The 12,948-nt window shown below is 35.5% G+C and overlaps 1 protein-coding gene across 1 annotated transcript; it reads left to right on the top strand.

Moving 5' to 3' along the window:
- Window positions 1–224: 224 nt before the first annotated feature.
- On the top strand, window positions 225–4,614 carry LOC132037676 (plant cysteine oxidase 2). Its single transcript, XM_059428228.1, has 5 exons — window positions 225–670; window positions 1,746–1,864; window positions 2,129–2,291; window positions 3,072–3,299; window positions 4,258–4,614. The coding sequence occupies exons 1-5, from the start codon at window positions 475–477 to the stop codon at window positions 4,380–4,382; spliced, it is 831 nt and encodes a 276-aa protein (XP_059284211.1). The 5' UTR covers window positions 225–474; the 3' UTR covers window positions 4,383–4,614.
- The last annotated feature ends 8,334 nt before the right edge of the window (window positions 4,615–12,948 follow it).

The raw sequence follows: 12,948 nt of genomic DNA, 5'->3' as shown, positions 1-12,948 counted from the left end.
TATAGAATATAGGATAGGGGATATTTTAAAACCTTTTCCCATATAAAAATGATATACAGCCACCCGTTAAAGACAATTTCAAAAGTGGATTGTGTTGTTTTTGGGAAGTAGAAAGAATAGATAAAAAAAACCACTGTTATAATAGCCCATTGGAAAATAGCCCCTGGTTTTACATTTTTTCCACTCTTTAGATATCACCTCTGTAATGTACTTATAGAGCTCTCTAAGCCATCACTATCCACTATTCTCCATTTATATACAACTCAACCCATCCCCACAATTTTACTCATCTATCATCACATCTTATGTAAATTTTCACTTACTCTATTTTCATTTTAACCGACTCAACAAACTTTTACATGTACAATACTGTTATACTACTCATGGAACAATAAAATTTTGTTGCTCTTTCTTTATTCGAATTTTTTCGTATTTTCTTGAATTACCCATCTTTTATTACTAGTATTTGGTTTAATGGGGATTGAGAAAATTGCAAGTGATAGGAAAGATAAGGAGAACATAGACTTGAAGAAGAAGCGAAAAAGGAGGAGGAAAATAGTAGTGTCAAGGGTTCAAAAACTCTATGAAATATGCAAAAAAGTGTTTGCTAATTGTGAACCAGGTGTTGTGCCTTCACCGGAAAATATTGAACGTGTTAAGGCAGTTTTAGGTATGTTGTTATTCTGGTTTCTTTTCTATAAATCTGTTAGTTGTTCCGTGCTTTTTTTTTTTTTTTTTTTTTTTTTTTTTTTTTTTGTTGCGTTTGCGTGATAACCTTAAGTACCTTTTTTGGGGGAACATCTGTATTTAATGGTACCACAACATTTCTGTTAGCGTTGAAACAAAGTGCGTGTTTTAAGGTACAAGGTGCAACAATAGAAAACGGGGCATGATCTGGCATTGCCATCTTAAATTTGTTTGCTTTAAAGTAAATCATGACAATTGTAATCCATTGTCAGTGTTGCACTATCACTATTATTTCCCTCATCACAATTGTGCGTTTCTTTTCTCATTTCTCTCTATCTTTTATCTTGTTTTTTTTAATACTTCTTTTTTCTTGTTTTTTTTTAATACTTCTTTTTTCTTGCGGATCGATGCTATATTTAGTGCATGATCTTGACATTTTGTCATATTTTTCCCTCCCCATTGCGGAAATGTGTTACTGTGTGAAGTCTTTCTTAAGGGTGTCGTATAAATGTTGGATAATGCTGCTTCACTTTAAATGTTCTTTCTAGCTGAATTTGCTTAAAACTATGTTTTGGATTAGGTGTTGAATTTATTTGCACTTTAGGCGATGAAATTATTGTCTTGTTGGTTAAAAAATGAGCAACTTTTTTTTTGGAATTGGGAAGTAGTGTAACTGATACACTGTTCCCTTTTTTTCTTTTCATCTTTTTTAAAAGTGCTTTCCTAGTTTACCCCAATCTAATTAACAAGTTAAATTAATTTGGTGTAAATACTGAGTAGGTAATTATTTACCTTTTCCTTTTTTGCTTTCTGTATTATTGTCCATGATTTGAGGATTTGCGTTTCTGTCGGGTTGTTTGTGGGGGTTCCGGGGTTGAAGAGTACTGTACTTGTATGAATGTTCTTGAATGTTTTAGAGATACTTATATGTTCCATAAAAATAAAATAAAATCTACAACGTACAATTTGAAAGAATGAGGATGAAGACTACTCTTTTTTTTTTTTCTCTTCCTTATGTGTTGCGTCTTTAAACAGTTGTTCTATTTTCCCTTTTACAGATAAAATGACTGAAGCAGATGTTGGTTTGACGCCGAGTATGCCATATTTCAAGTCAACATTATCTCACAGGCCTCCTGAAATAACATACCTGCATATCCATGAATGTGACAATTTCTCGGTATGTAGCCACGGTCGTTCTTTTTCTAAATTTTAATAGTATTCGCTAAAGAATTTAACATGTATACTCTGGTAGTGCAAATATTTTTATTACTATTAATGTCGTTTAATCTATTTTAGCAGACTAAAGTAGTTACCTATAATTATCCTTTTAGGTGACTTAATAGTTTAAAGCTCTTCTAGATTGTCAATGTACAGAATTCAAACTCGCTTTTTCACTTCTTCATCTTCATTGAAGATTTAAAGTCTGTTTATATTTTGGTAGATTGGTATCTTTTGCTTACCACCAAAAGCTGTCATTCCTCTTCATAACCATCCTGGAATGACAGTTTTCAGTAAGCTTCTGTTGGGGAAAATGCACATAAAATCTTACGACTGGGCGGACAATCTCCTCCGTGAATCAACTCCAAATGCCAATATTTTTGACAGTAAGTTCTTTTGAGATTGCTTATCTTGTCAATTTACACTTTGAAAATGGCATGTTGCATGGAATCTTTTGCATTGCCCTTGGAAAAATATATAAATTCAGATTGCGACTGAAAATAATATGACTGCAACTTTAATGTGATTATTCCAACTATATTCAGTATATACATGTAACAATTATGGTCAAAATTTTGGCTCCTAAATCAACTATTCAAAGAGCTTTCTAGCTCACTCAGGAAAGAATGATTGTTCGCTTGATGGACTCATTCCTTTTACCTTAGAATTGAAAGGAGAGAGATTTTTTTCCAAAAAAAAAAAAAAAAGCAGTACTCCCTCCATCCCATTTTAACTGTCGCTTTAGCTTAAAAAGTTTGACCCAGTATTATCGTCACTTTAGGAATTCAAGACTAAAATTGTCAATTGTTTCCAATTATACCCTTAGCATTAAAGAAGTAATTCTCCTTAATTAGCTCAATTCTTAACAAACATCTACATAGGGGTAACTTAATAAACTAAACCTTGTATAATGGACATGAAAAGAGCTAAAGCGACAGTTAAAATGGGACAGAGGGAGGAGCTTTTTATATGTTTTGTTGGATAATGGCATGGTATATGTATTTTGGATTTAATGAGCGTAATATTGTTATATATTTACATTTTAGTGATTTTCAACTGTACCTAGTTTGAGCTGAAAATAATTGGTTCAGTTAAACATGCAGAACTTGCATATTTACTTCTCTTATATGAAGTCCGAGCAGTAACATAGAATCATTCTTTATCAGATGGTGAAGGGGATCGTATAGGACCGCGTCTTGCAAAATTGAAGGTGAATTCGGAGTTTAAAGCTCCTTGCAAGACTTCAATCCTCTATCCAGCTGATGGAGGTAATATGCACTGCTTCACAGCAACTACAGCCTGCGCCGTACTAGACGTGCTCGGCCCACCTTATTGTGATCCTGAAGGTCGCCACTGCCAATACTACTATGACTTCCCCTTTGTCAATTTCTCAGGTATAATGCGCTACACTTCTACTGATTTTAGGATTTGTGCACTTGACAGAGTACATAAATATTACCGTTATGTTAACATAGGACACTAAATAACTCTTCATAACAAATTTGATGTGATATTTAGAGTAATAAGCTATCATAACCAAATATAGCAGTTGGTTTCTTGGATCCGTTATTGCCTTTGTTTTTTGCTTTTATCATTAGATGCACTGAGCCTACTGGTCCTGTTAATTCAGATTCGTGCAGTAGAAAACTTATTTTGGGGTTTAGCACTCCCTACTGTGAGAACATCATTTATCTACGGGAGTTAATAATAACCCTGTGACCTCAGCAACATTTATAGTTCCACTGCACCGGTTTGGTGGTTAGTATTAGTCCATGTTTCAATTTGCTTGACTTTACTTTTCATTTTAGTCTGTTTTAAAAAAAATGGTCATATCAATTTGACAATTCTTTAATTGCAACATCTGATATAGCATTTTTAATGTCACAAGATTAAAAAAATATTTTGGTACATTTACATATTTTTAATTTAACACTACAAAATTCAAAATTCTTTTTTACTTTTTTAAATTTTGTGTCTAGTCAAATAGTTTCAAATTGAAACATAAGTACCTCTTGGATACTACACTACACTAGTAATAGTAGTACTTTGTGATTCTCCATAATATAAGACATATAAAGTACTACTCAAAGAACAGTAGGCACAGGAGAAGGGACATTTTTCCAAACAAATGGACTTTATAATTTTGTATCGCTGCCAGCTTAGCCACAACTAGAAGATTAATAATTATATTCGGTGTACCTCTTTCTCCAATGTTACCAATAATAGTTAATCGATTTGATTGATTGTACTTGAAATGACATTCTAAATACGGAGTTTCTTCTTTTGTCTCTCCGACATTATCCCTCCTAATACTAGGCTTGTTGTTTTCCTGTCTTTTTTTGGAAAGTACAGTGGATGGCTTGTCAGTGCCTGAGGAACAGCATAGTGAATATGCGTGGCTCAAAGAGAGGGAGAAACCTGAGGACTTAACTGTAGCTGGAGCATTGTACACTGAACCAAATTTAGTACTAAAGTGAAGGAATTCATTGGTCAAAGCACAAGAGAACTTTTTTCCACCCTTTCCCTGTAATGGTTTTTTCCCTTTGGTTCGCTTATTACTCTATCCAATGAATATAGTCAAAAGTTAGGAGGGGAGCGGTTTTCTTTCTTCCTGCAAATAGCTCATGTACAGATCGGAATGAACAAGCAAAGGATGAGGGAACCGAGAATGTAATTTCAAAAATGTATGTATAAAATTAATGTTTTTCCTTTGGTTTCGCAAGAGTCATCATAAGAAATGGTAATCCAATATACTAAGTTCCTGTTATGCATGGGGTTTGCAGAAGGGTCGGATTACATTAGGTCTATCGCACGAACTACGCAGCTTTGTGTTGCATTTTGCATGAAACTATTTTTTAAGGCTTGACTTATGTTCTGCCTTAAAACTGTCTAAGAGGATTGTGGAGATATACCGACCGGAGCTAATGTTGATTAGCGTGGTTAGCGACATAAACACAAAAAATAGTTGAGCAAATATTTAAGTGAACATGCTAATGTTAATTTTGCATTTATTGTCTCAAAGAAGTGATGAGTGTAGTGGCGTCTTAAAATGTTGAATCTACAAAGTAACAAGTAATTAATCTACAAAGAAGTAATGAGTGTAAGTGTATCGCCGCTATCCTGCATAATTGTGTTGTTGGAACAATAGCAAGAGAATGAGGAGGTCTGTCTCTGCCCATTTTGCAGAACTTCCAAACGTGGGAAATCCTATGAGAGTCGTATTACATTTTGGGCAATTTACATAAATGACTACATTTTGAGGGTTTTTTTTAGGCATAGCTACACTTTAGCTAATTACATTTCGTAGCTACAGTAGATTGTATTCACACGCTACAGTAGATTGTATTGAAAATTCGGATTGTATTCAAAATTCGCCTGAGTCAGATTTCGTTATATTCAAGTCAGATGTATTCAACTAAGTTGTATTCAAGTCACATGTATTCAACTCAACTTTATTCATTTATAGCTACTTTTACACTGTATTCACTTTATTATATTTAAAATCGGTCGTATACAAACAAATATCCTTCAAAATACACCCCCAAACACTGAATTTTGCACTAAAAAATTAACGAATACACTCAACTACTGAATACAAGAAATAAAATTCACTGTATTCATTTGTATATAAAAAGATCTTCTTCGAAATACAGGCGAAAAAACACTGTATAAACTGTATGTATACAACAAATACAGTGTATTTTTCGGTCAGATTTGGAAAATACACATACGACCAGATCTAGAAAATACACTTCCGGTTAGATCTGTGTATTTTTCGATCAAATCTGGAAAATATACTTCCAGTCAGATCTGGAAAAGTCTGATGGCCGAGAAAGCAAATAACCAAAGGACGAGCACCATAGTGTCAACGATGAATAGAAAAATAGGGAAGACGCTGGGGAAGATGAAAAATACTCAGATTTGAGAAGAAGACGGCGGAGAGGAAAGGGAAAAGGGGAAGGGGCTGGCAGTGGCGGTGGTGTGGAGTTCGTGGGGGTTGTACAGTGCTGGTGTTCGTGGTTTGGGTCGTCGTGGGCACGGCTGCTCCGGTTCACCGGAGTTAGAGCTCCTCGCCGGAGCAATGGGGGGAAGAGGGGAAAGAGAGAGAGAGAGATTGGAGGGCAGTGGCGTAGTGGTTGGGTTGGTAGTGATGATGGCAATAATAATAAAGCATTCTACTTTAAATATAGTAAAACTTACACAAATAGCTACCTTTTAATAGCTTTTAACTAGTTATAGCTACAAGTTGAAGATTTACAATTCGTAGCTGCTTTTGGCTATATTTCAGTTGTATCTCGCATTTTTGAAATACAGCGAAATACAAAACACGTTAGAGTAAATTTAGGCTTTATTTTTGGAACATATTTTTTAAAAAAAATTCTAAGAGAAAAAATAGGCTATATTTTTGGAACATAATATTCTTTTCATTTTTAAATAGTAAGTCAAATTAAATCAACCATATTTCACACAAATCACTGAAGAGTAAAATCAAGCCCTATTTATGGAACAGTTTTTTTAAAAAAAAATATGGGATTCAATTTTAAAACTTCCCATAAATCACGCATAACGGTTGTCTCTTCCATAAAAGCTTACGAATCTCTCTCAGCTTTTATCACAATCAAAACTTTTTGAATTCAAAAACCACTAAAGATCTAAAAACTTTCAAATACGAGAAAAATACACTGAAATATAATGAAATTTGGTTAATTGTTTAAGAAATATAAAGTTGTAGTATGCGTATATACAATGGAATACAATGAAATATATCAGAAATTGTTTCATAAATTAGAAATACAAAATGCAGAAATACATTGAAATACAAAAGTCGTGAAAACAAAGTGTAATAAAAATAGGCTCTATATTTGGAACATTCACTATATATATACACCAAAAAAAGATAAATACATTGAAATACAGCGAAATAATATCTTTGAAATACACTGAAAATTAAATATAATGTTTGTTAATACACAGAAATATACTGAAACATTTTATCGAATACTTGGTGGGCATGAAGCTCCACAACTCTCATCAGTGGTGTTCTCATGTGAAAGAAGCGAGTCGTCTCAGATTGCTACAAAAAGGACGTTATCCGGAGATAATGACTTTCAATTGGACTAGTTAATAAAGCTTCACTCCGTCGTCCTTCACCGTTGTTAGAGCTCTTTTTTTCACTCCGTCATCGACCATGGCTTCACTCCGTTGTCGGCCATGGCTCTTTTTAATAAAGCTTCACTCCGTCGTCGACCATGGCTGCTGTTACTATTGTAGGATTTTTTTGATTTGTAAGAGAAAATGAGATCTAGGGCAGGTGATGGAACAGAGAGAGAAAGAGGGGTGAGGGAGAAAATAAATGTGGTAGGTGAGAGAAAATCAATTTAAAAGACTAGGAGATGGAACGGAGAGAGAAAAAGAGGTGAGGCAGAAAATAGATTTGATAGGTGAGAGAAAAATATTTGAAAAAAAAAGATTGTGGGTAATTGGGAGAGAGGTACCTTATTTTTAGGGAAATACACTGCAGTTACAAAAACAAGTTATAGATGGTAATTTGATAAATAATTAAGCTACCAAATATAATTAAAAAAAGAAGGTAGTTATTACTAATAAATAAGTCTTAGAGGTAGTTATGAGCTGTAAATTTTCCTTAAATATATATGTAGCTATTAATTGTATTTAACATATTACTCTTAGCTATAGGATGTAATTAATCTAAACTATAGTTACTAAATTTAAATATGTACTAGAGTTAGTTATGCTATGTAGATTTCCCTTACATTTTTCAATTTGGTGAATTTGTAGCAACAACAATAATTATATTTCATTTTTAAAAAAGTTAGAGTTTGGTTGAGTAAATTCCCTAAAAGGTTACTCATGTATTGAGAATTGCCTATAAATATCACTTTTGTTTCTTTTAGGATTAGAATATCACCCAGCTATCACTATTTTCTGCAGAATTTACTAAATACACAAAATTCTCCTTCTCTCCTAGTTGGCATGCCATGTCACATAAAATTCTATTTTTTAAAAATAATAATGAGATAATTTCAGAGACCCCCTCACATTTAACCTTAAAATACTTATTTCCCCTATGGTTTAACATATTACGCTCACCTCCCTATTTTTAATTTTTTGTATCCAAACTTGTTTAAATGGTAATCTTCCAACAATATTCCAAAAATTCCCTTTTGTGGCACCAATATAATTATTTAATAGTACTCCTACATGATTGGTAATCCGAGCAATATTTCATTCAAGTTTTTAATACTATGTTTAACATTTTTTTATCTTGGATTTGGATTCACAAGACGAATAAACCCATGAAAAAGTAAAATTATAAAAAATTATATGACCATTACTTTTTGCATCTAACATGAGATAATACATTTTTTTTTTATAATTTTTTTGGACTTAAGAACAAAGAATAAATCATGTTCAAATATAAAAATTAGATTTTCTGCACATGCACCAATCTCTATTTATTTCTTTGGTAGTAAACTGTATTTTTATAATAAACTAATTAATAGTTTTTTTTACTTAAATATTGCATCTGTAAATGAAAAAATTACATCTATATTTTAATATGTTTAAGTTGTATAACAATTAGCAAGTTCTGTAATTTACAAGAAAATAAATAATTCATCTAATGAAAAGTTGTGCCCAATGGATCACTCTACGAATACTTTAATTCTAAAGTAATATATTTTAAAGATTTTCGTCCCACAATTAAATATTCAATATAAATCCAAGAAAGGAAAACTTTGAAATATTGGATGTTTTATCATTAAAAGAAGTTTGGTTACAAAAGGTTGAAAATAAGAGAGGTGAGCGTAATATCAGAAACCACAAGGGAAGCTAGTGTTATAAGGCTTAACTTGAGAGTAGGTCTATGCAATTATTCCTATTTTATTTTTTAAAAAATAGAATCTTATGTGACATGGCATGTCAACTAGGAGAGAAGGAGAGTTTTTTGTGCTTAGTATATTCCGAGGAAAATAGTGATAATTGAGTGATATTCTAGTCCTAAAAGAAATAAAAGTGATATTTGTAGGCAATTCTCAATACATGGTTGACCTTTTAGGGAATTTACTCAAGATTGGTTATATGAACCTTTCCTGATTATGTGTTTCCATTTAAATGCATTTTAATCAATACATATTATACAAAATAAAATAAAGATACTAAAAATTCTCTATATTTTATACTAACATGAAAATCTCTAATAGGGTTGAAACACTCCAGGAAATAATAAGACTTAAGATAAATGTGCTATCATGATTATAATTACATGTTTCACAACTAATTTGGTGAATTTGCAGCAAAGACAAAAAAAATAGGTGAAATGATTTCTTCTCATCTGTTTAAGTTTTGGTCGGCAAATTATATACTTACCTAATACTTAGGATGTTGCAAGGTACATGTATCTAATGAAATAGTTAAGGTATGTGTAGACTAAAAGGAATATCACCGTTATCAACAAGTTAAAAAAAAAAAATTGCATTCGTGAAGCATAATCAAGAAGAAAATTTCATCGATTGCATATTTGCATTGGCTGTCCGATACAACTAAAAGAATTGAAAGACAATTGTTTCTTATGCGGTTGTAGCCCTAAAATCTCTTGACGAAGTTCATTCAAGCCCATTCTACGGCACTAAAACAATCTCATGTATTTACCCAGAAGAAATAAAAAACTAAAACGATCTCCTAGTATTCTCCTCATCTAACTTGATTGTTATAAAAAGGTGTTGTTAATTGTTATATGGAACTGTCGTTAAAGATTTCAAGGACTTTGATATTATTATAGGATACAATTTCATCTTATATACACATTCTCTTTGGTTAACTGAACATTTTTGCCAATAAGTTAGATTCGTCGCTATTTGAAAACTCGATGAGCTTATTATTTTTTTCAATTCGCCTACTTAGGCCATGCTTTCACGGTTCGTATTGGAAATCAGAATCAAATGGGCTTTTGCCCTTCTGTTTCACACGAGATTTCTGTTCTCGTTAGCTCATCTTAGGACACTTGCGTTATCTTTTAACAAATGTGCGGCCCCAGCCAAACTCCCCACCTGATAATGTCTTCTGCCTAAGTTAACAACATTAAATATAACCGGTTGAAGTTAGCAAATGAAAATTAGAAACTTATTCCAAAGCAAATCTGACATCTAAGAAGCTAATTTAACGTAGAGTCTAATATGTCTTTATGTTATTACTGTTTACCCAGAAAACGATTTAGTAGAATTTGTGTTCGTGATCAAGGAAGCGCGATTCAAAATGACCAGTAAATTAATACAGTATGCAAATAAGTTAGACTAAAATGAAGTAAAGAAAAGCAAGGTTAGGAGTAGCCTGAGCCTCGGTTGAACCTGATACTAGTTCCTCCGGCCAAACTTGTGACAAATAACTTAGCAAACTAGAAAAGAGCTTTAAAGTGGAGCAATTGTATATGGCATCTACGTATTTTCTTCAATTTTGTGGCCTTACAATGAGAATGACAATCTCTATTTATGCTAAGACCTAGGGGTACATATTCCTGTATTATGCCCCCGCCCATAATGAGCATTAATTGAGTAATAATAATAAGCAATAAAGAGGACCATTAAGCCTAATAAAACCAGAAGATAATGTTCACCCCGATCCGTAATGGTCGCCCGTTAAGCTCTCCTCCGGAACTATTCCAACAGTCTTCCGGACCAAGCGGTACCTCCGGTACAATGAAATTCCTTTCGGTGACACTAAGTGCTGACTCATCCTTGACTTATCCTTTAAGCCACGTGGCTTACCAGTTTTGGTCCACCCGTGTTGTACAAATTTATCCCAATACAAATAGTGCCCCTACTTTTTGGGATTCGAACAGTCGTGACCGAGAAGTGAGAGAGGTTTGAACCTGGACCAAATACGCGGAGAACGATGACGTCCAATCACCTCAATCGACGCGTCAATCACCCAAATGTCACTATTCACAAAAAGCAGCATCGATTGACGCTTCATGATGATCGGCGACTCTTCATTTCTAGGGAAACTCCAAGATCTCCTTCCTTATATAAACTCCAATCCCTTTTCCATATTCACCTCATTGGAGTGAATTATTTTCTTCCTTTTATGCATCGACCTTTCGTTACAAAAGCCATAAATTTTTGCCTAAGGTAAACTCAACCAACTCCTATCATGGCACTAACATTGAACAGTCCTACTCATTCACTTCCTTCCTCCTCTCGTTCCTCTAAAATCTCCCCTTCCCAGAGACAAGGGAAAGCTCCAGAGGCTTCTACCACTATGGAAATCGACCTGGGGTCCCTCGTAATAGAGATACTGCCGCTAGACTATGCCTATCTAGGAGATTTCCGTTGACACCCGTCATGAATCAATAGACCAGATTAGATCGCTGATAACCAACGAGGGTCTCCCTCAAGTATTTCAGGATTGCAATTAGGGACCCGAAGTCGTGGCCCTCCCGGTTGGCACAGAAGAAAGGATGACAAACCACATTGAGAGATACTCTATAGTCCACACTTACCCTTTCACCATCGGGTTCTCGTTACCAGTTCCCCCCAGCTATAGAGGACTGTTTACTACATATAGATCCTTACTGACCGCGCCAGACTTGCCTTTATCATCGACCATTTGATGCAACTTGATTCCCCACATCTGTTCCGAGGCAGAATGGGAGGATGACTTTGACTGGGGCTGGTGTGACCGCTTTATTATGATTCGAATAGATCTTCTCCATCGTGCTTCCCCAGAGCCCTTCCCGAAAACCTGGAACCATATCGTAAGTCCAAATTCGCCCTACTTTCCTTACTCATACTGTTTATAGGCGTCGATACGTAACTTACTTCTATTTTACAGCCGCCCCTGTAGCTCTCGGCTATGTGCATGAAATGTTCAATTGGGTGATGGACCTGCTACGCGCTACTTCGGGGTTAACCAGGACTTGAAAAAGCCTCACTATCAAATGGTGGAAGGGAAAGAACCATGGTAAGATAATGGATTCTACGCCACCTATCTCTAGTGTGTGCCTCTCCTCCTTTTCTTACAAACTTCTTTTAATCTTGTACAGGCATCCCCATAAGGAGATCGTCTGCTCGGAAAATTCCCTCGAGTGAAATCGCTTTTTCCAATATTATGACTGCTACCACCCAGAACTTAGGTAATCGAAAGCGCAGGGCACGTAGCCCTTCGCAACCTTCTAGGACTTCGGCTGAAGGGATAGGTTCCCGAGTGAGGACCCAGCACTGGCTTCTGGAAGCATGAAGAAAAGTGCAGGCCAGCCGCGATGTAATGAATATTAACGATGAGGACGAGAACTCCCCTGCCCCCGGAGGTGCAGAGCCTTTTGAACTTAACAAGGAGCAATTCAGTCCTAATCCCCTAGAAACGCACTATAACACCAGTGATCCTGGGGAGAGCCCGGCTCAACTCGGTTCCTTTGGCAAAACCTTGAGAATAATACTGGCACAACTTGCAGAGCAAATCCTCTCGAGCCATGTTATCACCACCACTACCATAGCTGAAGCGGGGAAGATGCCAGCAAAGAACTTAATGGCGGCGAAGAGTCGACAACTCTGCCATGAGGTAGAAAAGCTCCGGATAAGGTGTCGTGAGTGGGAGTCTTTAAAGCATTCCCTGCGACTTAGCTACGTCGAAGGAAGCGAGCGGATGAGAGGGGGGGGGGGGGAGGGACCTTCGGGTGCCAAGGACTCTAACTATCAAAACCTTTAGGTAAGGGTCCAACACTTGGAGAATGATTTGAAAATCACCCGGGAGCAGCTGAAGTGCTCCAAGGCTTCCTGAGCACGGCTCTGAGCGCGATAGGCGAGGCTACAGCAGCGTCAAGTTTCCGAACAACAGAAAGCCAGTTTGGTTTGTGACTTTGCTATTCTGAAGTCTCACAGGGACGCCTTTCAAGAAGCTTTGGATAATAAACTGGATCTCTCCGAAGCCCTGTTGGACGCTGATGTGGACTTTGTGGCTGCTGAATCTGCAATGACAAACTTCTAATCATCTGAGGACTGTAGCTTCAACAACGAGGAACCGGGGCCC

This window comes from Lycium ferocissimum, chromosome 2 (assembly GCF_029784015.1).
Source record: "Lycium ferocissimum isolate CSIRO_LF1 chromosome 2, AGI_CSIRO_Lferr_CH_V1, whole genome shotgun sequence".
Lineage (NCBI taxonomy): Eukaryota > Viridiplantae > Streptophyta > Magnoliopsida > Solanales > Solanaceae > Lycium > Lycium ferocissimum.
This window is presented reverse-complemented; position numbering and strand designations above follow the sequence as displayed.